The 23,304-nt window shown below is 39.0% G+C and overlaps 1 protein-coding gene across 1 annotated transcript in view; it reads right to left on the bottom strand.

Moving 5' to 3' along the window:
* NCOA7 (nuclear receptor coactivator 7) overlaps positions 1-23,304 on the bottom strand; it is a 431,441-nt gene that overhangs the window by 148,668 nt on the left and 259,469 nt on the right. The window contains exons 5-6 of the mRNA XM_053710717.1: positions 7,528-7,635; positions 3,653-3,763 (exon numbers count right to left, since the gene is read on the bottom strand). Of these exons, the coding sequence (XP_053566692.1) occupies positions 3,653-3,763; positions 7,528-7,635 (219 nt within the window). The remainder of the gene's footprint in view (positions 1-3,652; positions 3,764-7,527; positions 7,636-23,304) is intronic.

Consider the following 23,304-nt stretch of genomic DNA (forward strand, 5'->3'; position numbering starts at 1 on the left):
CCTTCAAAGCATTGAAGATTACCTGGAGTTCCAAAATATTGATCCACTCCTCCTAAGTCCACAGACCTTGTGCCTTCTTGGCACCCCAAACGGCTTCCCACCCGGAAAGGCTTGCGTCCGTAGTCACAATCTCCCAGGACGGTCTCAAGAAGCACGTGCCTTGGGACAGATGATCTGGACAGAGCCACCAGGAGAGCGAGTCTCTCTACAGGTTGTCCAGCACGATCTTTTGAGACAGATCTGAATGGTCGCCGTTCCATTGTCTCAGCATGCATAGTTGTAAGGGTCTGAGGTGGAATCTGGCAAAAGGAATGATGTCCATACAGGACACCATGAGTTCGATCACCTCAATATACTGAGTCACTGAGGGTCTCAAGGAGGCCTGGAGGGCAAGACATGCAGAAGTTATCTTGCAACATCTCTGATTTGTGAGGAATATTCTCATGGATTTGGAGTCTATGATTGTTCCCAGGAAATTCACCCTTGTACTTGGAGTAAGAGAACCCTTTTCCAAGTTTATCTTCCATCCATGTGATCGAAGAAGATTGAGAAGGGACTCAGAATGTTCTTCCGCTAGACGAAAAGATGGTGCCTGTACCAAGATATCGTTTAGTTAAGGTGCTACTGCGATAACTCATGTTCTGGCAATGGCTAGAAGAGCCCCCAGAACCTTCGTAAATATCCTTGGAGCAGTAGCTAGGCCAAATGGAAGAGCTATGAACTGAAAGTGCTGGTCCAGAAAGGCAAACTTTAGAAACTGAAAATGTTCCCTGCGTATCGGGACGTGAAGGTATGCATCCGTCAGGTCTATTGTGGTCATAAACTGTCCTTCCTGAACCATAGGAAGGATTGACCGAATTGTCTCCATCTTGAAAGAGGGAACACTCAAAAACTTATTTAGGTACTTTAGGTCCAGAATTGGACGAAAAGTTGCCTCCTTCTTTGGAACCATGAAAAGGTTTGAATAAAACCCCAAACCTCTTTCTGATGTAGGTACTGGGACAATTACTCCTAGAGAGGAGAGATCCTGTACGCAACCTAAGAAGGCAGCCCTCTTTCCTGGTGTTGTAGACAGACTGGAGAGTAGGAATCTGCCGCTGCCCAAGGAACCTGTACATCCTGGAACCAAACGTCTGAAAAAAGAGACAGTCTGGGGGCCGTCCCTTCATGCCAATTTGTTCTCGGCGGGCTTCTTAGTCTTTTTGGACTTATTCCAGGACAGAGCTGGCTTCCAAGTACCCTTGGGCTGCTCAGACTTGGATGAGGATTGCTGTTGTTGTGATTTGTCAGAACGAAAGAAACGAAAATTAGACAATTGCTGTCCCTTAGGCCTATTTTTTTTGTCTTGCGGTAGGAAGGCACCCTAAAATCTTCCCCTTGAAAGGAAGAGAAAGGAGTCTGGATTTAGAAGTCATATTCGCAGACCAAAACTTCAGTCAGAGACTCTGGCGGGCTAGGACCGCAAAGCCAGAAGCCTTTGCATTTATGCAAATAATCTGCATATTCGTGTCACAGATAAAGGAGTTAGCAATTCTTAGAGCCTTTATTCTCTCCTGAATATCCTCAAGGGGAGTCTCCACCTTAATGAGCTCCGACAGAATGTCACACCAGTAGGTAGCTACTCCAGCAATCGCAGCTACAGCTGCCGCCGGTTGAAATAAAAACCCTGTATGTTGAAACATATTTCTCAGAAAGGTTTCCATTTTCTTATCCATAGGCTCTCTGAAAGAGGAACTATCCTACAGGGGTATAGTAGTATGCTTAGTCAGCGTAGAAATAGCGCCATCCACCTTAGGGATGGAGTCCCATAAGTCTAATTTTTTAAAAAGGTAGACAAGGGGGAAAAAAGAAGTTCCTATTTTTCCCCATTCATTACTAATAATGTTCGCCATCTTAACTGGCACAAGAAAAGTCAAAGGGACCTTCCTGTCTTCATAAACCCTGTCTAATTTAGGGATCTTAGGTTCCTCAGAGAGAGAAGCCTCTGGAACCTCTAGCGTAGACAGAACCTCCTTCAATAAAAAACGCAGATGCTCAATTTTAAATATAAAGGAGGGTTCCTCCTCTGAAGGAGGTCTAGAAACTGAAGACTCTGACTCGGAAAGTTCACCCTCTGAAGCCCCGAGGTTAACTCATCCTCGGATAGCTGGGACATAATAGCATAGGAGAACTATGTTTAACCTTTCTCTTGCGTTTGTTAGGGCGAGGTAAGGCACTCAAGGCCGCAGACACCGCCGATTGTAACTGTGCGGTAAAGTCCGCAGGAAAAAAGCCCCCTCCAGATGGAGGATTAGTTGTGCTGTCTGGAACTGCATGTGGAGCGGGTAGGGTAGAAAGGGTAGTAATCTCTCGGGATCCAGATTCCTGAGAAGTAGACGGCTCAGAGGGGCTAATATCGCTATGAGTATTAGTAGGCTTATCTCCCTTCTTAGACTTTAGGACAGTGCTTAGGCAAACGGAACAAAATTGTGCAGGCGAGCAAACCACGGCCTCCTCACAATATAAACAGGAATTATTAATCAGTACAGAAGGAGTAGAACCTTCTAATGTAATATCAGAGTCCTCCATAGCTAGGATATATTCACAGAAGGACAGACAAAAAGTAAACACTTTATCTAAAAAAAACAGCACCTTTATAATCCCAATGACTGGGGCACTCACCACTTCCTGGACCCAGACAGCTAACAGAGAAAACGCTCTCCTAGGAGCGAAATTCGCAGCAAGATCATAGGAAAAACAAAAAGACAGCACCCTGTTGCGTAGTGCATAGGACAGGACTTCCCCTGCTATAAGAAAGGCACCAAGCTATTATGAGCTGCGCAACACACCAAAACGAAAGTTCCAAGGCAAAAGCACACAGTCTATGAGCCCAAAAAAACTCACATAAAAGAAGTTATAAATAACCACTTGCTGACATAAAAGCAGTTATAAATAACCCCTTTCTGTTCTAATAATCTCCCTGAAGGAGATATTAACCTTTGATCCTATAAAGGCATAAATGAGCCACACTGTGACCCTGTAAAGCAATGTGTATATAAAACAATCTCACCTCTAGTATCCATGCTGTGGAACAGGCACAGAATCTCAGGTATGACAGTTTTTCTACGACGCCTCTGACATGGACTTGAGTGTGTAACAGCAAGAAGTGAAACTAGTCAACACTAATTGCCCGGGAGCTGTTAGTCGGCAGTCTGGATGGGTTTGCAGAAAAACTTTCCCTGCATTTCCAGACTCTAACTTTCATCAATACTCTCACGGAGAGGTTGACATGACTTTCTTTGAAGGGAACATACCCATTACAGGACTATCCAAATCTTCTTCTCTGCCACCTAATCTTCTTCTCTGCCACCTCCTATAGTGACAAAAGGCAAAGAATGACTGGGGGATAGGGGAAGTGGGAGGGATATTTAAACCTTTGTCTGGGCTGTCTTTGCCTTCTCCTGGTGGCCAGGTGTTGTATTTCCACACAGTAAGGAATGAAGTTGTGTACTCTCCCTGCCTTATGGAAGGAAATATATATTTTATGTGTCCAGTGACTTTTTTTGTAAACTTTAATGCTTAAAAAAACAAGATAATAGTCATAGGAATGACAGTTTAATTCTTTATTCACACTCTAGTCATCTTGAATAAACAATCTTTTCAAGGTACTCACAGGAAGCTTATCAAACTCGGCATCTGATGACAATGGAGATCCAGGTACTCGAGTGTTTGCTTTGGAATCTCTTGCATTAGAATAAAGGTCACCGTCTGGTACATACAATATCTGTAAAAAGGTGTATTAATGAAGAGCTATTTTGAGAGGAAATGGCTTAAGATAAACTATTCATTTAAAAAAACAAAACAAAAAAAACATCCAACTTATAAATTCTTAATAAATCAAAATATTTAAAGCTATAAAAATAAACTTCCGAATTTAAGAAGTAGGGTCATACAGAAACAAAACAAGATACTATAATAAACAGTTTATAAATGATTAATAAATCAACTCTAGCAAGGGAATCTCAATTTAGACTACTAGATTTTGACTACCTTACTCCAAAATTAGTTTCAAAATGGATACAAAATTGCCTGAATTATTGTAAAAAAAATCCTAAACAAAGTCCATATCTATTACATTACTGAAATATAAAATGTACTAAGTCAAATATTTTATGTTTTGAAACCTTACATTTTCCCTATACTATTAAGATGTATCTATAAAATTATTCAAGTAGTTATAAAAAGTATCTACTAGATTCACTCAAATAAGAGATTCGGCAACACATTTTTAAACAGCTATTTGGTATGTGGGCTAATCCTGAAAAGGTCTATGAGCAGTTTAATGACGTGTGGGCCCCTCAGCTACTCAAAATGTACTTAAATATTTTATTTTTCTCTCTCTCTTTTTTAACAATAAGTTTGATTTTACTTGGAGTTATTGGAGTGGAGATTACTCTAAAATTACTCTAAAATTATTTAGATTATTTCCATATTATTATTTATGTTCCATATTATAACTCTAATAATAAGATAAAGGTATAGAAAGTCAAAATTTAAATGTGCACAGGTGCATTTCAATTTGAAATAAAAGGATTTTTGCTTTATACGTATATTAGCAAAAATGCAACTAGGGAAAGTAATTACTGTTATTCTGCAGCATACGCACATATCCTTTGAGGGTCCTGTGCCAGTATTCAAACAACATACCTGCTCAAAGACCTGGCGGTGGTCTGTATTCCTTTTGTGAAAACGTAATTTGTATCATACAAGCTACTGCTGACTCTCTGCAAAGGTATGGTGGTTAAATACTTGTGCAGTGTTTCAATACTGGTGCACGGACCCTCACAGCATATGTGCATATGCCACTGAAACACAGTAACAACTTACTAGAAGCATTTTTGCTCATAAAAGTTTATTGCAAAAAATGCTTCCATTTCAAATTGAAATGCACCCGTGAACATTTACATTTTGACTTTCTATTCCTTTAAAGGAACAGTAAACACCTTGTGGTTACACAACATTTCTGTTGTGTTGCTATAGAATAACACATCAGCAGATCTAAATGGTTTAAAACAAATTAACATAATTTTACTGCAATTACTTATCAGTAGCAAACCATTTGCCCTATTTGAAGGAGTGAATCTGGGCTTTAGTTTGCAGACCACAAGGCTTTGTCACAATGTTAGTATAAAATACATTATTGGCTAAAGGCAATAAGGGAAATATATGTAGCAGGGTTATCATTGAGAAGTCAGTAGGGTGCATTTTATTCTATGAAATATATGTGATTTGTAGTTATTGCATGGCTTTGTTGGAAGCCACTCTCTCTTATTTGTTTACCTTTGGTTGTTATACTGTGGGCATTATGTATTATGTATCTAATATTTATATAGCACTTATTAATGTTTGTATTTTTTAAACAAATAAAATATAAAACAAAATGCAAAATAAATAGCATATGGGTCTCATACTAAATCTAGTACTGTGGTTTATCGTTATATTAAAGGAACATTTTAGAGCAAACTGTAAAATAGCTTGTAACATGGTGTAAAATGCTTAACCTGCCTTTATTACATAGAGAAAAGATGTGTAACAGAATTTCATGTATTTTTATTTATTTATTTATGTTCTAGATGGGAATTACATACAGCTATATAAATGGCCAGCATAAGTCCATGGCTGACTTCTGTGCATGTAGAGTGGGGGAAAATTATATTTAGGGGTCAATTTACTAAGTGGCGTGGCGGACATGATTCACTGTAGCGAATTATGTCTGCCTGTCATCCCTAAATGCCAACAGCATATGCTGTCGGCATTTAACATTGCACAAGCATTTCACGGGAAATACTTGTGCAATGCCACCCCCGCAAATTTGCGGCCAATTGGCCGGTAACAGGGGGTGTCAATCATCCTGATCATATCTGATTGGGATGATTGCAAGGGATAGTAAACCCAAATTACAGATAGAGCATGCAATTTTAATCAACTTTCTTACTCCTATTATAAAATTTTTTCCTTCTCTTGGTATTTTTATTTAAAAAGCAGAAATGAGCTGGCCTATTTTTGGTTCAGAACCTGGGCTGCACTTGCTTATTGGTGGCTAAATGTAACTAACCAATCAGCAAGGACTGAATGAAATTAATAATTACTGACACCCTGTGAAATCCCTCTGCTGAATGACCACAAATTTACTTCATTCTCTTGGCTTTGTTAAAGGAACAAGCAATGCACTACTGGGAGCCAGCTAAACACATCTAGTGAGCCAATGACAAGAGGCAATAATATGCAGAACCAATTAGAAGCTAGCTCCCAGTAGTGTATTGCTGCACCTAAATCTACCTAAATATGATTTTTAGCCACTAAGGGAATGAACCAAATTAGATAATTAAACGTAAATTAAATCATAAAAGTTAAATTTTGACCTTACTGTCCCTTTAAAATAGACATGTACTGCTTCTTAATAAAAAACAGTCACTATTGAATGCAAACCATTATGGTTAATGAGTAATGAAGGTCGGCCAATCGGTGGTGTCATGATACAATCATGTGGAGTAGTTGATGCCCGGATTGGCTGCTCAGCAGAGGTGGTATTGTCTCAGCATGAAAGGGGTTAAGGTGAACTGTTTGTTCTGTGTGTGTGAAATCTGCTACAGAAGGCTGTAAGATGAGATTCCCCCCCCCTTCCTTCCCCCTCTTTAAGAATAGTGATGTAGTATAACTGTGTGTAGGAATGCAGAACGCTCCTCCCCTTGGAGACTGATAGTGGTAGTTGTTGGCATTGGCTGAAGTCGTCATAAATTATAACCAGGGCGTTGTCTTTGACAAGACAAAGGAATTCTGTTTTAAGTATGCAACAGAGACTTCTTTAGGCAGAACTGCCTTGGGACCAAGAGACTAACATCAGATGGCAGCTCTCCACATACCTAAAGTAATTTGATAATAAGTAAGGTATTGTGTAATTCTTTTCAGGTCCAATTTTGTTTTTAAAGAACTGTAGCTTTGCATTTGTATGTTGTTTTTGAATGTCTTTATAATTTTGCACTGTGTAACCTGTGTTGATATTTTTGTTATTAAACGCATAGAAAATCTAATTCTGTATTTGGGCTCTAATATCTGAATTCACACTCCTGTTGAGACAAGGTTAAAGGCACGTTACCAAGGTGTTAAATAGTGTGAGTTTTTAGGGGTTCCCCAGAACTCCCCTTTAATTTAAAAGTTTTGGTGGTGGCAGCAGGGAAATTGTTAATTAGAGCAGTGTGGACAAGAATTGGGGGCTAATGAGGTGTCCCTTCTAGGGTCATTTTTCAGAGTTGCAAGGATAAGGGAACCAGAGCTGTGTGCCATTAACCCCTTCATGCCCACTCCACTCTATTGTGACGCTGAGAAGGCGTGATTCGTCACAGGTGGAATAACACAAAGTTGTATATGTAAACCTAAGCATGACAAGTAAAATCCATATCTAAAGCAGTTTAGTTCCCACTCGTGATTTTTTAAAAGCCTCTTTAACAGTATAAAGAACCAAGTCAGTAAACAAATGCAAAATATTACCTGTCCTGGCATAATAGTGTGGGTGAAGAGTCTGTTCAGTTCTACAAGTTTATTCGGAGTGATGTTGAATTTCAGTGCTATAGAATTTAAGGTGTCTGTAGCAGTTGCCTAAAAATAAAATATAAAAAGCAGAAAATGTAATAAGAAAAAATAAATATTAAAATTAACAAATGGATATAAATGGTTTGATTAAACATTGTTAAAATGCTAACATTTATTTCCATATGTATTATTTACTATATGGACACGATTTTCAACTTTTATGTTCATTCACAAGACATTTTCTTAATGCTGATTATACACTTAAAACTGTTTTAAATGTTTTAATGCACTTAAAGAATATGCACAGATACTGATCTAAAAATCCTGTAGAAAACCTTTTAAAAGCTAACTAAGAAGTTCCCAGTTTAGCACTGTTGATGAGGTTAGGCTGGGACGCCCACTGAAAGGGGTTGGGAAAACAAGAAGCGCTGACACCCCCTCTCCCCCATATGAAAAGACAGATTAGATAAACAGGAGCCAGCAGTAGTCTGTAAACGCGTGTATACATCTGGCACTGTGGGGCTTGGTTATGAGTCTGAAAATCATCACAATGTTATTAAAAAATAAGCAAAACTATATATTTTTTTACAAAAACACTCCCAGATGGGCTATATAATTGGATCATCTACAAAACATTTATGCAAAGAAAAATCTAGTGTACAATGTCCCTTTAAAATAGTGTCATACACAAGCATCTTTTTGAAAATCCCAGAAGTTTTTGGGGCACATCATCTTTCTGTCATTCTTCTTTTACCTTTTGTCAGGAGGTCATTATGGGCTGTGCTCTGTACCATTCTGTACAGTTTGTTTCTAATACAGATGAAAAACAAAACTGATTGTACAGCTGATATAGCTGAAAGATAAAACAAAAGAGGCGCTGCATGTGTGTATCAGTCAGGTTACACAATTAGAAGGAGTACAGATAAGTGCAGGGTACGTGTTTTGAAGCCACAACCTAATAAACTGGGTTGAGCTTGTTGGTATAACCCGATCTCATTACTTTATCACATTGTGTACATATACATGCTTCTTTATCTTATATCTGTCCGTAAACCAATCACCAATAGTTGGAGAGAACAATGGAAAATTAACATTTTATTACCTTATTTATTCTATACCCCACTGGGAGTGTATTTTTTTTTCTGCTGGCTGTGTTTACACATCTTATCTATAGCTTGGACCTAAGGCCAGAAACTTTCAGACTAGGTGTGGACACCACAGGCTAAATAGACTATTTCAAATGCCAATATAACGGTAAACAATTTAATTCACTCCAGCAAGTAAAGGGGATGAATGGGAACAAATTAAATGGGAGATTTTTTTTTTTATTAAACTGTCCCTTTAATCCTTGACTCAGCTTACCTCATATGAAGTCGAAATTTGTCTTTTCAGGCAAGAGAATATGTTTATATTATTTATATGTTTTTAAGTATATACACAGTCTTTTATTCTTAAAGGGACACTAAAGTCAAAATTAAACTTTTATGATTAGATAAAGCACAATTTTTTTAAGAGATTATGCAATTTACTTTATATGCATACTTTCTGAGGTGCCAGCCACTACTGAGGATGTGCAAGAGTTCACAGTGTATATTATATGAGTGATTGGCTGGAGGCTGTGATATGATACAGGGGGGTAGCAAATTGAACTAAATTTTGAAATTTGCCAGAAAGAATCTACTGCTCCTTTAAAATAAAGACAATTGCATTGTCATTTTGTTATGCACTTGTTGATTATGCATTTCTACAGTATTTAATGGTCTACTGCACATTTAAAAGAAAGAGTAAGTGCAACTGCATTGTCTTTTTATTGTGCACTTGTTGATTATGCAGTTCTACAGTATTTAACAGTCCTTTAATGTAAAGTGTAATAAAACAGTGTAACTCCTCTGGTAAGCAACTGGAAGTTTACTGTGAACAGTATCTGGGCCAGATGATGCAAATTGGTAACTGGAGGTAATGCTTAGCAGGTCAGGGGATCTATAACCCACAGGCCTTACTGATCTGTACAGTTGCAGACACCCATAGCTATGCTCCCTGCGACCTTTACTACCGTATGAAAGCCATTTTGTAGAGTAGCATCCTTGCAGTGAGAAAAGGTAGTAAAATAAAATATACTTCAAATGTTTGTTTACATAATTAAATATTATATAGAAAATATTTATAGTTGTCTGGTTTAGTTTTAAATATTTTTTTATAAAGTGTATATGTTGTTCGTTTGTATTAAAATTAGTTAATTTCTTGGTATAAAAAAAACCCAAGGAAATTACCAGTCAAACAATCTTCCATTAATATAAACTTACCAAGTTTCAAATAAAAGAGGACCATTGATTACAGTAAATTTGCGTAATTAAAGTGAACGTTCACCCAAAAATTTTCTCCCCTTTAAATTGTTCCCAATGATCCATTTTACCTGCTGGAGTGTATTAAATTGTTTACAAGTAGCTCCTTTAACCATATTTTGGCATTTGAAATGGCATATTTAGCCTGTGGTATACCCACCTATAGTAAAAATGTGTATACTGGAGTCAAGGCTATTGATGTTCCTAAGTAAACACAGTCAGCAGAAATTCTATTGGCTGATATGAATAGCCAATAGAATTTCATTAGCTCTCATCCTATTGGCTGATTTGAACAGCCAATAGGATTTCAGTAGCTCTCATCCTATTGGCTGATTTGAATTTCAAAAATCAAATCAGCCAATAGGAATGCAAGGGACACCATTTTGAAAAGGCTCCCTTGCATTGAAGATTCAGTGTACGGCGGTGACCGTATGAAGAGGATGATCCGCGCCGGAAATCTTCAAGGATGGACCCACTCCGCGCCACTGAGATGAAGATAGAAGACGCTGCCGGGATGAATATAGAAGACGCCGCCTGGATGAAGAAAAAAGACGATGCCTGGATGGATGAAGACTTCTCGCTGTCTGGATGTCCGGACTTCAGAAACTGTGAGTGGATCTTCGGGGGTTAGTGTTAGGTTTTATTTAAATCTTTTTGGGTGTTTTTTTTTTAGATTAGGGTTTGGCCTTTATGTAAAAGAGATGAATGCCCTTTAAAAGGCAATGTCCATACAAATGCCTTTTTTAGGGCAATGGGTAGCTTAGGTTTTTGCTAGAGTTAGGTTTTTGTATTTTGGGGGGTTGGTTAGGTGGTGGGTTTTACTGTTGGGGGGTCTTTGTATTTTTTTTCCAGGTAAAAGAGCTGATTTCTTTAGGTCAATGCCCTACAAAAGGCCCGTTTATTGTAGGCTAGAGGGTGTTTTTATTTTAAGGGGGCTTTTTTATTTGTATAGGGCTATTAGATTAGGTGTAATTGTTTTTAATTTTGATCATTTCGTTTGTTATTTCTCGTAATTTAGTATTTTTTATTTTTTGTAATTTTAGACTTACATTTTTTTTAGTAGTGATAGTTTTTTTTAATGTGTAATTTAGTTTATTTAATTGGTAGTTATTTTAATTTTGATAGTTATGTTAGGTTAATTGTTAGTTTAAACCTAGGTTTTTTTAATTTCATAGATAAGTTTTTATTTATTTTAAGATAGGGATATTGTAATTTTAATATAAAGTTAGGGGGTTGTTAGGTTTAGGGTTTAATAGTTTAATTTAGTTTTTTGCGATGTGGGGGGCTGGTGGTTTAGGGGTTAATAGGTTTATTTAGTGGCGGTGATGTGGGAGGCCAGAGGTTCAGGAGTTAATAACTTTTCTTAGTGGCGGCAATGTCGGGGAGCGGCGAAATAAGGTTTAATAACTTTATTATAGTGGCGGCGGTGTCGGGGATTGGGGCGGAATAGGGGTTAATAACCTTATTATAGTGACGACAATGTGGGCGGACGGCAGATTAGTGGTTAATACGTTTTAAATAGTGTTTGCGAAGCGGGAGGGTGGCGGAATAGGAGTTAATAGGTAGTTTATGGGTGTTAGTGTACTTTGTAACAGTTTAGTTATGAGTTTTGCCAAACATTTTTCTGGTACAAAACTCATAACTACTGCTCTCAGATGGATTGTGTGCAGGATTGACGTTGCGTTACAGGTTAAAATCCTTGCGGTACAGCTATACTGACAAGACTCGTAATGGCTGCGTTACTGTTTTTACTCTAATATGGCCATTTTTTCAGTGTTAAAACCATAACGCAAAACTCATAATCTAGCCGATTGTCAATTAAAATTGCATGCTCTTTTTGAATCATGAAAGTTGAATTTTGACTTTAGTGTCCCTTTAATAGCAAGTCATAGTTCAGTGATTCGCACTGTGTATAATGCAGTGAAAAGAGAGAAAGTACAAGACAAAATAACATAATTTATGCTTACCTGATAAATTCCTTTCTTCTGTAGTGTGATCAGTCCACGGGTCATCATTACTTCTGGGATATTACTCCTCCCCAACAGGAAGTGCAAGAGGATTCACCCAGCAGAGCTGCATATAGCTCCTCCCCTCTACGTCACTCCCAGTCATTCGACCAAGGACCAACGAGAAAGGAAAAGCCAAGGGTGAAGTGGTGACTGGAGTATAAATTAAAAAATATTTACCTGCCTTAAAAACAGGGCGGGCCGTGGACTGATCACACTACAGAAGAAAGGAATTTATCAGGTAAGCATAAATTATGTTTTCTTCTGTTAAGTGTGATCAGTCCACGGGTCATCATTACTTCTGGGATACCAATACCAAAGCAAAAGTACACGGATGACGGGAGGGATAGGCAGGCTCTTTATACAGAAGGAACCACTGCCTGAAGAACCTTTCTCCCAAAAATAGCCTCCGATGAAGCAAAAGTGTCAAATTTGTAAAATTTGGAAAAAGTATGAAGCGAAGACCAAGTTGCAGCCTTGCAAATCTGTTCAACAGAGGCCTCATTCTTGAAGGCCCAAGTGGAAGCCACAGCTCTAGTAGAATGAGCTGTAATTCTTTCAGGAGGCTGCTGTCCAGCAGTCTCATAAGCTAAACGAATTATGCTACGAAGCCAAAAAGAAAGAGAGGTAGCGGAAGCTTTTTGACCTCTCCTCTGCCCAGAGTAAATGACAAACAGAGAAGACGTTTGTCGAAATTCCTTAGTTGCCTGTAAGTAAAATTTTAGAGCACGGACTACATCCAGGTTGTGCAGTAGACGTTCCTTCTTTGAAGAAGGATTTGGGCATAAAGAAGGAACAACAATCTCTTGATTGATATTCCTGTTAGTAACTACCTTAGGTAAGAACCCAGGTTTAGTACGCAGGACTACCTTATCCGAATGAAAAATCAAATAAGGAGAATCACAATGTAAGGCTGATAATTCAGAGACTCTTCGAGCCGAGGAAATAGCCATTAAAAATAGAACTTTCCAAGATAACAACTTTATATCAATGGAATGAAGGGGTTCAAACGGAACGCCCTGTAAAACATTAAGAACAAGGTTTAAACTCCATGGTGGAGCAACAGTTTTAAACACAGGCTTAATTCTGGCCAAAGCCTGACAAAAAGCCTGGACGTCAGGAACTTCTGACAGACGTTTGTGTAACAGAATGGACAGAGCTGAGATCTGTCCCTTTAATGAACTAGCAGATAAACCCTTTTCTAAACCTTCTTGTAGAAAAGACAATATCCTAGGAATCCTAACCTTACTCCAAGAGTAACCTTTGGATTCACACCAATATAGGTATTTACGCAATATCTTATGGTAAATCTTTCTGGTAACAGGTTTCCTAGCCTGTATTAAGGTATCAATAACTGACTCAGAAAATCCACGTCTTGATAAAATCAAGCGTTCAATTTCCAAGCAGTCAGCTTCAGAGAAGTTAGATTTTGATGTTTGAAGGGACCCTGTATCAGAAGGTCCTGTTTCAGAGGTAGAGACCAAGGTGGACAGGATGACATGTCCACCAGGTCTGCATACCAAGTCCTGCGTGGCCACGCAGGTGCTATTAGAATCACTGATGCTCTCTCTTGTTTGATTCTGGCAATCAATCGAGGAAGCAACGGGAAGGGTGGAAACACGTAAGCCATCCTGAAGTCCCAAGGTGCTGTCAGAGCATCTATCAGGACTGCTCCTGGATCCCTGGATCTGGACCCGTAACGAGGAAGCTTGGCGTTCTGTCGAGACGCCATGAGATCTATCTCTGGTTTGCCCCAACGTCGAAGTATTTGGGCAAAGACCTCCGGATGAAGTTCCCACTCCCCCGGATGAAAAGTCTGACGACTTAAGAAATCCGCCTCCCAGTTCTCCACTCCCGGGATGTGGATTGCTGACAGGTGGCAAGAGTGAGACTCTGCCCAGCGAATTATCTTTGATACTTCCATCATAGCTAGGGAGCTTCTTGTCCCTCCCTGATGGTTGATGTAAGCTACAGTCGTGATGTTGTCCGACTGAAACCTGATGAACCCCCGAGTTGTCAACTGGGGCCAAGCCAGGAGGGCATTGAGAACTGCTCTCAATTCCAGATATGTTTATTGGCAGGAGACTCTCCTCCTGACTCCATTGTCCCTGAGCCTTCAGAGAATTCCAGACGGCACCCCAACCTAGAAGGCTGGCGTCTGTTGTTACAATTGTCCAGTCTGGTCTGCTGAATGGCATCCCCCTGGACAGATGTGGCCGAGAAAGCCACCATAGAAGAGAATTTCTGGTCTCTTGATCCAGATTCAGAGAAGGGGATAAGTCTGAGTAATCCCCATTCCACTGACTTAGCATGCACAGTTGCAGTGGTCTGAGGTGTAAGCGTGCAAAGGGTACTATGTCCATTGCCGCTACCATTAAGCCGATTACCTCCATGCATTGAGCCACTGACGGGTGTTGAATGGAATGAAGGGTGCGGCAAGCACTTTGAAGTCTTGTTAGCCTGTCCTCTGTCAGGTAAATCTTCATTTCTACAGAATCTATAAGAGTCCCCAGGAAGGGAACTCTTGTGAGTGGAACGAGTGAACTTTTCTTTTCGTTCACCTTCCATCCATGTGACCTTAGAAATGCCAGCACTAACTCTGTATGAGACTTGGCAGTTTGAAAGCTTGAAGCTTGTATCAGAATGTCGTCTAGGTATGGAGCTACCGAGATTCCCCGCGGTCTTAGTACCGCCAGAAGAGCACCCAGAACCTTTGTGAAGATTCTTGGAGCTGTAGCCAATCCGAATGGAAGAGCCACAAACTGGTAATGCCTGTCTAGGAAGGCAAACCTTAGGTACCGATAATGATCTTTGTGAATCGGTATGTGAAGGTAAGCATCTTTTAAATCTACAGTGGTCATGTACTGACCCTCTTGGATCATAGGTAAAATTGTCCGAATAGTCTCCATCTTGAACGATGGAACTCTTAGGAATTTGTTTAGGATCTTTAAGTCCAGGATTGGTCTGAAAGTTCCCTCTTTTTTGGGAACCACAAACAGATTTGAGTAAAACCCCTGTCCCTGTTCCGATCGTGGAACTGGATGGATTACTCCCATTAACAAGAGCTCTTGTACGCAGCGTAGAAACGCCTCTTTCTTTGTCTGGATTGTTGACAATCTTAACAGATGAAATCTCTCTCTTGGAGGAGAGTATTTGAAGTCCAGAAGGTATCCCTGAGATATTATCTCTAGCGCCCAGGGATCCTGAACATCTCTTGCCCAAGCCTGGGCGAAGAGAGAAAGTCTTCCCCCCACTAGATCCGATCCCGGATCGGGGGCCCTCAATTCATGCTGTTTTAGGGGCAGCAGCAGGTTTCCTAGTCTGCTTGCCCTTGTTCCAGGACTGGTTAGGTTTCCAGCCTTGTCTGTAGCGAGCAACAGCTCCTTCCTGTTTTGGTGCAGAGGAAGTTGATGCTGCTCCTGCTTTGAAATTACGAAAGGAACGAAAATTAGACTGTCTAGTCTTGGCTTTGGCTTTGTCCTGAGGCAGGGCATGGCCTTTACCTCCTGTAATGTCAGCGATAATCTCTTTCAACCCGGGCCCGAATAAGGTCTGCCCTTTGAAAGGTATATTAAGCAATTTAGACTTAGAAGTAACATCAGCTGACCAGGATTTTAGCCACAGCGCCCTGCGTGCCTGAAAGGCGAATCCTGAATTCTTCGCCGTAAGTTTAGTAAGATGTACTACGGCCTCCGAAATGAATGAATTAGCTAGTTTAAGGACTCTAAGCCTGTCCGTAATGTCGTCCAGAGTAGCTGAACCAATGTTCTCTTCCAGAGACTCAATCCAGAATGCCGCTGCAGCCGTGATCGGCGCAATGCATGCAAGGGGTTGCAATATAAAACCTTGTTGAACAAACATTTTCTTAAGGTAACCCTCTAACTTTTTATCCATTGGATCTGAAAAAGCACAGCTATCCTCCACCGGGATAGTGGTACGCTTAGCTAAGGTAGAAACTGCTCCCTCCACCTTAGGGACCGTTTGCCATAAGTCCCTTGAGGTGGCGTCTATTGGAAACATTTTTCTAAATATCGGAGGGGGTGAGAACGGCACACCGGGTCTATCCCACTCCTTAGTAACAATTTCAGTAAGTCTCTTAGGTATAGGAAAAACCTCAGTACTCGTCGGTACCGCAAAATATTTATCCAACCTACACATTTTCTCTGGTATTGCAACTGTGTTACAATCATTCAGAGCCGCTAACACCTCCCCTAGTAATACACGGAGGTTTTCCAGTTTAAATTTAAAATTTGAAATATCTGAATCCAGTCTGTTTGGATCAGAACCGTCACCCACAGAATGAAGTTCTCCGTCCTCATGTTCTGCCACCTGTGACGCAGTGTCTGACATGGCCCTAATATTATCAGCGCACTCTGTTCTCACCCCAGAGTGATCACGCTTACCTCTTAGTTCTGGTAATTTAGCCAAAACCTCAGTCATAACAGTAGCCATATCCTGTAATGTGATTTGTAATGGCCGCCCAGATGTACTCGGCGCTACAATATCACGCACCTCCCTCTGAGCGGGAGATGTAGGTACTGACACGTGAGGCGAGTTAGTCGGCATAACTCTCCCCTCGTTGTTTGGTGAAATTTGTTCAATTTGTACAGATTGACTTTTATTTAAAGTAGCATCAATACAGTTAGTACATAAATTTCTATTGGGCTCCACTTTGGCATTGAAACAAATGACACAGGTATCATCCTCTGAATCAGACATGTTTAACACACTAGCAAATAAACTTGCAACTTGGAAATACAATTCAATTAGAATAATATTAAAACGTACTGTGCCTTTAAGAAGCACAGAAGATCTATGACAGTTGAAAATTAATAAATTGAAACAGTTATAGCCTCAATCCTTGTAAACAACACAACTTTAGCAAAGGTTTAATCCCATTAGCAAAGATAACAAATTCTGAAGCAGGAAACAAATTACAGAATAAACATTTTTTATCTCAGTCAAACTATAATTCTCACAGCTCTGCTGAGAGAAATTACCTCCCTCAAAATAAGTTTTGAAGACCCCTGAGCTCTGTAGAGATGAACCGGATCATGCAGGGAATACAATGAGTTGCTGACTGAAATATTTGATGCTTAGTAAAAGCGCCAAAAAACGGCCCCTCCCCCTCACACACAGCAGTGAGGGAGAACAGAAACTGTCAGAAAACAGATTAAGCAACTGCCAAGTGGAAAAATAGTGCCCAAACATTTATTCACTCAGTACCTCAGCAAATGAAAACGATTTTACATTCCAGCAAAAACGTTAAACATAATCTCTAGTTATTAAACAGCTTTATGTATTTCTTACAGTGTAATTCTAGTGAAGTACCATTCCCCAGAATACTGAAGTGTAAAGTATACATACATGACATTATATCGGTATGGCAGGATTTTCTCATCAATTCCATTGTCAGAAAATAAAAACTGCTACATACCTCTATGCAGATTCATCTGCCCGCTGTCCCCTGATCTGAAGTTTACCTCACTCCTCAGATGACCGAGAACAGCAATATGATCTTAACTACTCCGGCTAAAATCATAGCAAAACTCTGGTAGATTCTTCTTCAAACTCTGCCAGAGAGGTAATAACACACTCCGGTGCTATTTTAAAATAACAAACTTTTGATTGAAGATATAAAACTAAGTATAATCACCATAGTCCTCTCACACATCCTATCTAGTCGTTGGGTGCAAGAGAATGACTGGGAGTGACGTAGAGGGGAGGAGCTATATGCAGCTCTGCTGGGTGAATCCTCTTGCACTTCCTGTTGGGGAGGAGTAATATCCCAGAAGTAATGATGACCCGTGGACTGATCACACTTAACAGAAGAAACTAATGTATTTGGTACATCCTATAGTGTCAGAATTATTCTGTACTATTCTTTAAAGGGACATTGTACACTAGATTTTCCTTTGCATAAATGTCTTGTAGATGATCCATTTATATAGCCCATCTAGGAGTGTTTTTGTAACAATGTATAGTTTCTTATTTTTAAATAACATTGTGCTGATTTTCAGACTCCTTACCAAGCCCCAAAGTTTTAGATGTATACTGATGTCTACAAACTGCTGGTTGTGAAATGGGCCTTTTCCTATGCAGGGGAGAGCGGGTAGTATCTGATCTTCTTGCTTTCCCAGTGGGAGTCACACCCTAGTATTATCAACAGAGCTAAACTGGGAGCTTCTAAGTAAGTTTTTAAACGGTTTTATACTGGATTTTTATATCAGTATCTGTGCAATAGTAGTGTCTATTACATGCAGTTATATGAAAATTGGTGTATACTGTCCCTTTTAATCGAGAGTAAACTTTGTTTCAGACTAGTGATATAGTTAGAACCCTTAAAGGGACGTGAAACCCAACCCAACATTTTTTTGTTCATGATTCAGATAGGGCATACAATTTTAAACAGCTTTCCAATTTACTTCTGTTATCAAATTTGCTTCATTCTCTTGTTTTTATTTGTAGAAGGAGCTGAACACATCAGGCGAGCCAATAACAAGAGGTATGTATGTGGAGCCACTAATCAGTAACTAGCTCCCATAATTATATTTCTGCTCCTGACCCTATCTAGATATGCTTTTCAATAAAGGATATCAAGAGAATGAAGCAAAGGAGATAATATACTAAAAGAAAATTGGAAAGCTTTTTAAAAAGAAATGCTCTATCTGAATCATGAGTTTACTGGTGTCCAAAGAATGTGTATTATGAAAGCTCTGTATCTTTTTGGTCTCCATTCTACTTATATATGTTGACCAGGATGTTTTCTGTAGTCCATAAGGCTTAAAAGCTTAGAAAGAAAGCTTTTCCGCTCAAGGTGAAAACTCCAGTTTGGTTTCATAATGAGCTTAGGCATAATGACATTTCAGTAGAAATACTGTGAAAGCCAATAACTTGGTCTAGCTTGCAAAAACTGTATGAGTTTGTATCTTCCCAAGCAGCGTCTGGAAGTAAAAAAAGCCTCGTAGATTGTACTTTCTAAACTCTAGACAATAATTGTTCACTCTCCCACAATTATGTAGATGTGAGCAGATTTGGTGCTGACCTTCCTGAATAAGATGCTGATTCTCCAAACTTTAAATTATGGTCATACTCTATTTTTGATCATAATTGTGTTGATGCATTTGTTTACAGAACTTTGCAATATATTAAAGGGATATGAAACCCTAAATGTAGCCACCAATCAGCAAGCGCTTCATGACAAAAAAAATGGGCCGGCTCCTAAGCTTACATTCCTGCTTTTTCAAATAAAGATACCAAGAGAACGAAGAAAAATTGATAATAGGAGTAAATTAGAAAGTTGCTTAAAATTGCATGCTTTATCTGAATCATGAAAGGAAAACAATTGGATTTCATATCCTTTAATATTTTTATAAATGTTAATTGTTAAATATTGATTATAATGTTGATAATTATAACAATAATAGAACAATTATTAGTTGCATTATTAAATATAGTTTTGAAAGGGAAGGTATCTTATTTTTATGCCACTGAAAAGAGTAAAACAATAGCACAATAGTTTTAATTCTGTGATTTATGATTCTAGATGAGAATCTAACACCTTAAATTATGTACAGGGAGTGCAGAATTATTAGGCAAATGAGTATTTTGACCACATCATCCTCTTTATGCATGTTGTCTTACTCCAAGCTGTATAGGCTCGAAAGCCTACTACCAATTAAGCATATTAGGTGATGTTCATCTCTGTAATGAGAAGGGGTGTGGTCTAATGACATCAACACCCTATATCAGGTGTGCATAATTATTAAGCAACTTCCTTTCCTTTAGCAAAATGGGTCAAAAGAAGGACTTGACAGGCTCAGAAAAGTCAAAAATAGTGAGATATCTTGCAGAGGGATGCAGCACTCTTAAAATTGCAAAGCTTCTGAAGCGCGATCATCGAACAATCAAGCGTTTCATTCAAAATAGTCAACAGGGTCGCAAGAAGCGTGTGGAAAAACCAAGGCGCAAAATAACTGCCCATGAACTGAGAAAAGTCAAGTGTGCAGCTGCCAAGATGCCACCAGTTTGGCCATATTTCAGAGCTGCAACATCACTGGAGTGCCCAAAAGCACAAGGTGTGCAATACTCAGAGACATGGCCAAGGTAAGAAAGGCTAAAAGACGACCACCACTGAACAAGAGACACAAGCGGAAACGTCAAGACTGGGCCAAGAAATATCTCAAGACTGATTTTTCTAAGGTTTTATGGACTGATGAAATGAGAGTGAGTCTTGATGGGCCAGATGGATGGGCCCGTGGCTGGATTGGTAAAGGGCAGAGAGCTCCAGTCCGACTCAGACACCAGCAAGGTGAAGCTGGAGTACTGGTTTGGGCTGGTATCATCAAAGATGAGCTTGTGGGGCCTTTTCGGGTTGAGGATGGAGTCAAGCTCAACTCCCAGTCCTACTGCCAGTTTCTGGAAGACACCTTCTTCAAGCAGTGGTACAGGAAGAAGTCTGCATCCTTCAAGAAAAACATGATTTTCATGCAGGACAATGCTCCATCACACGCGTCCAAGTACTCCACAGCGTGGCTGGCAAGAAAGGGTATAAAAGAAGAAAATCTAATGACATGGCCTCCTTGTTCACCTGATCTGAACCCCATTGAGAACCTGTGGTCCATCATCAAATGTGAGATTTACAAGGAGGGAAAACAGTACACCTCTCTGAACAGTGTCTGGGAGGCTGTGGTCGCTGCTGCACGCAATGTTGATGGTGAACAGATCAAAACACTGACAGAATCCATGGATGGCAGGCTTTTGAGTGTCCTTGCAAAGAAAGGTGGCTATATTGGTCACTGATTTGTTTTTGTTTTGTTTTTGAATGTCAGAAATGTATATTTGTGAATGTTGAGATGTTATATTGGTTTCACTGGTAAAAATAAATAATTGAAATGGGTATATATTTGTTTTTTGTTAAGTTGCCTAATAATTATGCACAGTAATAGTCACCTGCACACACAGATATCCCCCTAAAATAGCTATAACTAAAAACAAACTAAAAACTACTTCCAAAACTATTCAGCTTTGATATTAATTCGTTTTTTGGGTTCATTGAGAACATGGTTGTTGTTCAATAATAAAATTAATCCTCAAAAATACAACTTGCCTAATAATTCTGCACTCACTGTATGTGGAGGCATCACATATATTACATATATCACATCACATAAAAGAAACCGGTCACTACTAGGGAATGCTAGTAAGTGGTCTGAACTGATTAACACATTTACACAAGAATGGGACTCTACAAGGTCTCAAGGCTATTTATATACATGCACCTGTTTGCATTTGTAAAAGGAAATAACAAAAAATAAATAAAAAAACAATGTGATAAGGATTTTTAATAAATTGAAGACATTCTAAAAGGAAGTTTACTAAAGAGATGCATTATGCCTATTTATCAAAATGATTTAATATGGAATATTAAAAAGAAAATAAGATAATATTAACAAGAAACAGATCAATTTAAAGGGACAATTAAGTCAAAATTTAACTTTCATGATTCAGAGAGAGCATGTCATTTTACACAATTTTACCATTTACTTTATTATCTAATTTGTTCTTTTAGTATCTTTTGTTGAAAAGCATTCCTAGGTAGACTCAGGAGCAGCTATGAACTGCTGGGAGCTAGCTGCTGATTGGTAGATGTAGATATATGCCTTTTGCCATATGCTCAGCTGATAAGTTCAGCTAGCTTATTCAAAGAAAAGGAAATGCCCAGCACTTACTGCAAACAGGTGCACGCTACAGGGGTCCTGCACGTACCCCAAAGGTCAGCTCCAAAAGTTCAAAAAGTAGCAGCACCACTTGGTTCAATAGCCAGCAATGTTTATTGGGACATCGCATAAACATTTAGCACAACGTTTCGGTCCAATTGACCTTAATCATGTTGCATAAACATATGCCTGATACACAAGGAAATAGGTGGGAGGAAAAAGCGCTGGATATAAATCACCAAAAGTAAGCAACAAGTATTATAAAATCCCTAAATGATTTATAAGTGGTAGAATATAAAAGAAAAAACAAGTTGCGCTATTGCAATCAATCTAATGATCCGAAAGCTAAAACATATGGTGAGTATTATAGAGAAATAGGTACAATTTAAACAAATTCTATATAAAAAGAATATCACATAAAAATCACACAGTAAAATCTCAAAAGTAAAATCCCCAAAGTAAAAAATACATATATTGTGCATGCTCGCAACAATTTATAAGTGTTTGTAATGTGGTTCACAAACAAGTCAGAGAGTGTCCATATGTATGGAGTCCTTGTTACCGCAGATAGTAACCACAGATTGAGGCCTCTATTTATCAAGCTGTCTACTTACCTTCATTCGATGGCCCCAATACGCTCGCCTAAGATCGCCGCCGCGGACCTGAATACGTTTGCCAAATTTATCAAGAAAGCTGTCAAAAAGCCGCGCACCAAGTACGGTGCGATGAGCAGCGGACTGTTGTTAACTAACAGTCATCGATCTCGCTTCTCATCGGCTTATTTGCAGCTTTCTTGCTACCCTGTCACTAAGCACCCACACTATACTATACAGTTTTACCCCCTAAACCGCCGCTCCCGGAGCCCCCCGCAACTAAATAAACTTATTAACCCCTAAACCACCACTCCTGGACCCCGCCGCAACTATAATAAATATATTAACCTCTAAACCGCCGCTCCCGGGCCTGCCGCCACCTACATTATATATATTAACCCCTATCCTGCCCCCCCTGCACCGCCGCAACTATAATAAATATATTAACCCCTAAACCGCCGCTCCCGGAGCCGGCCGCCACCTACATAAAGTTATTAACCCCTATCCTGCCGATCCTGGACCTCGCCGCAACTAAATAAATTGTTTAACCCCTAAACCGCCGCTCCCGGAGCCCGCCGCCACCTACATTATATATATTAACCCCTATCCTGCCCCCACTACACTGCCGCCACTATAATAAAGTTATTAACCCCTAAACCTAAGTCTAACCCTAACACCCCCTAACTTAAATATAATTTAAATACATCTAAATAAATATTACTATTATTAACTAAATTATTCCTATTTAAAACTAAATACTTATCTATAAAATAAACCCTAAGATAGCTACAATATATTTAATAATTACATTGTAGCTATTTTAGGATTTAATTTTATTTTACAGGCAACTTTGTATTTACTTTAACTAGGTACAATAGTTATTAAATAGTTATTAACTATTTAATAACTACCTAGCTAAAATAAAGATAAAATTACCTGTAAAATATAAATAAAATAAAATAATTACATAAATTAACTACAATTAAATAAAATTAACTAAAGTACAAAAAACAAAACACTAATTTACATAAAATAAAAAAATTACAAGAATTTTAAACTAATTACACCTAATCTA

Source organism: Bombina bombina, chromosome 4 (assembly GCF_027579735.1).
Source record: "Bombina bombina isolate aBomBom1 chromosome 4, aBomBom1.pri, whole genome shotgun sequence".
In the NCBI taxonomy this organism is placed as follows: Eukaryota; Metazoa; Chordata; class Amphibia; order Anura; family Bombinatoridae; genus Bombina; species Bombina bombina.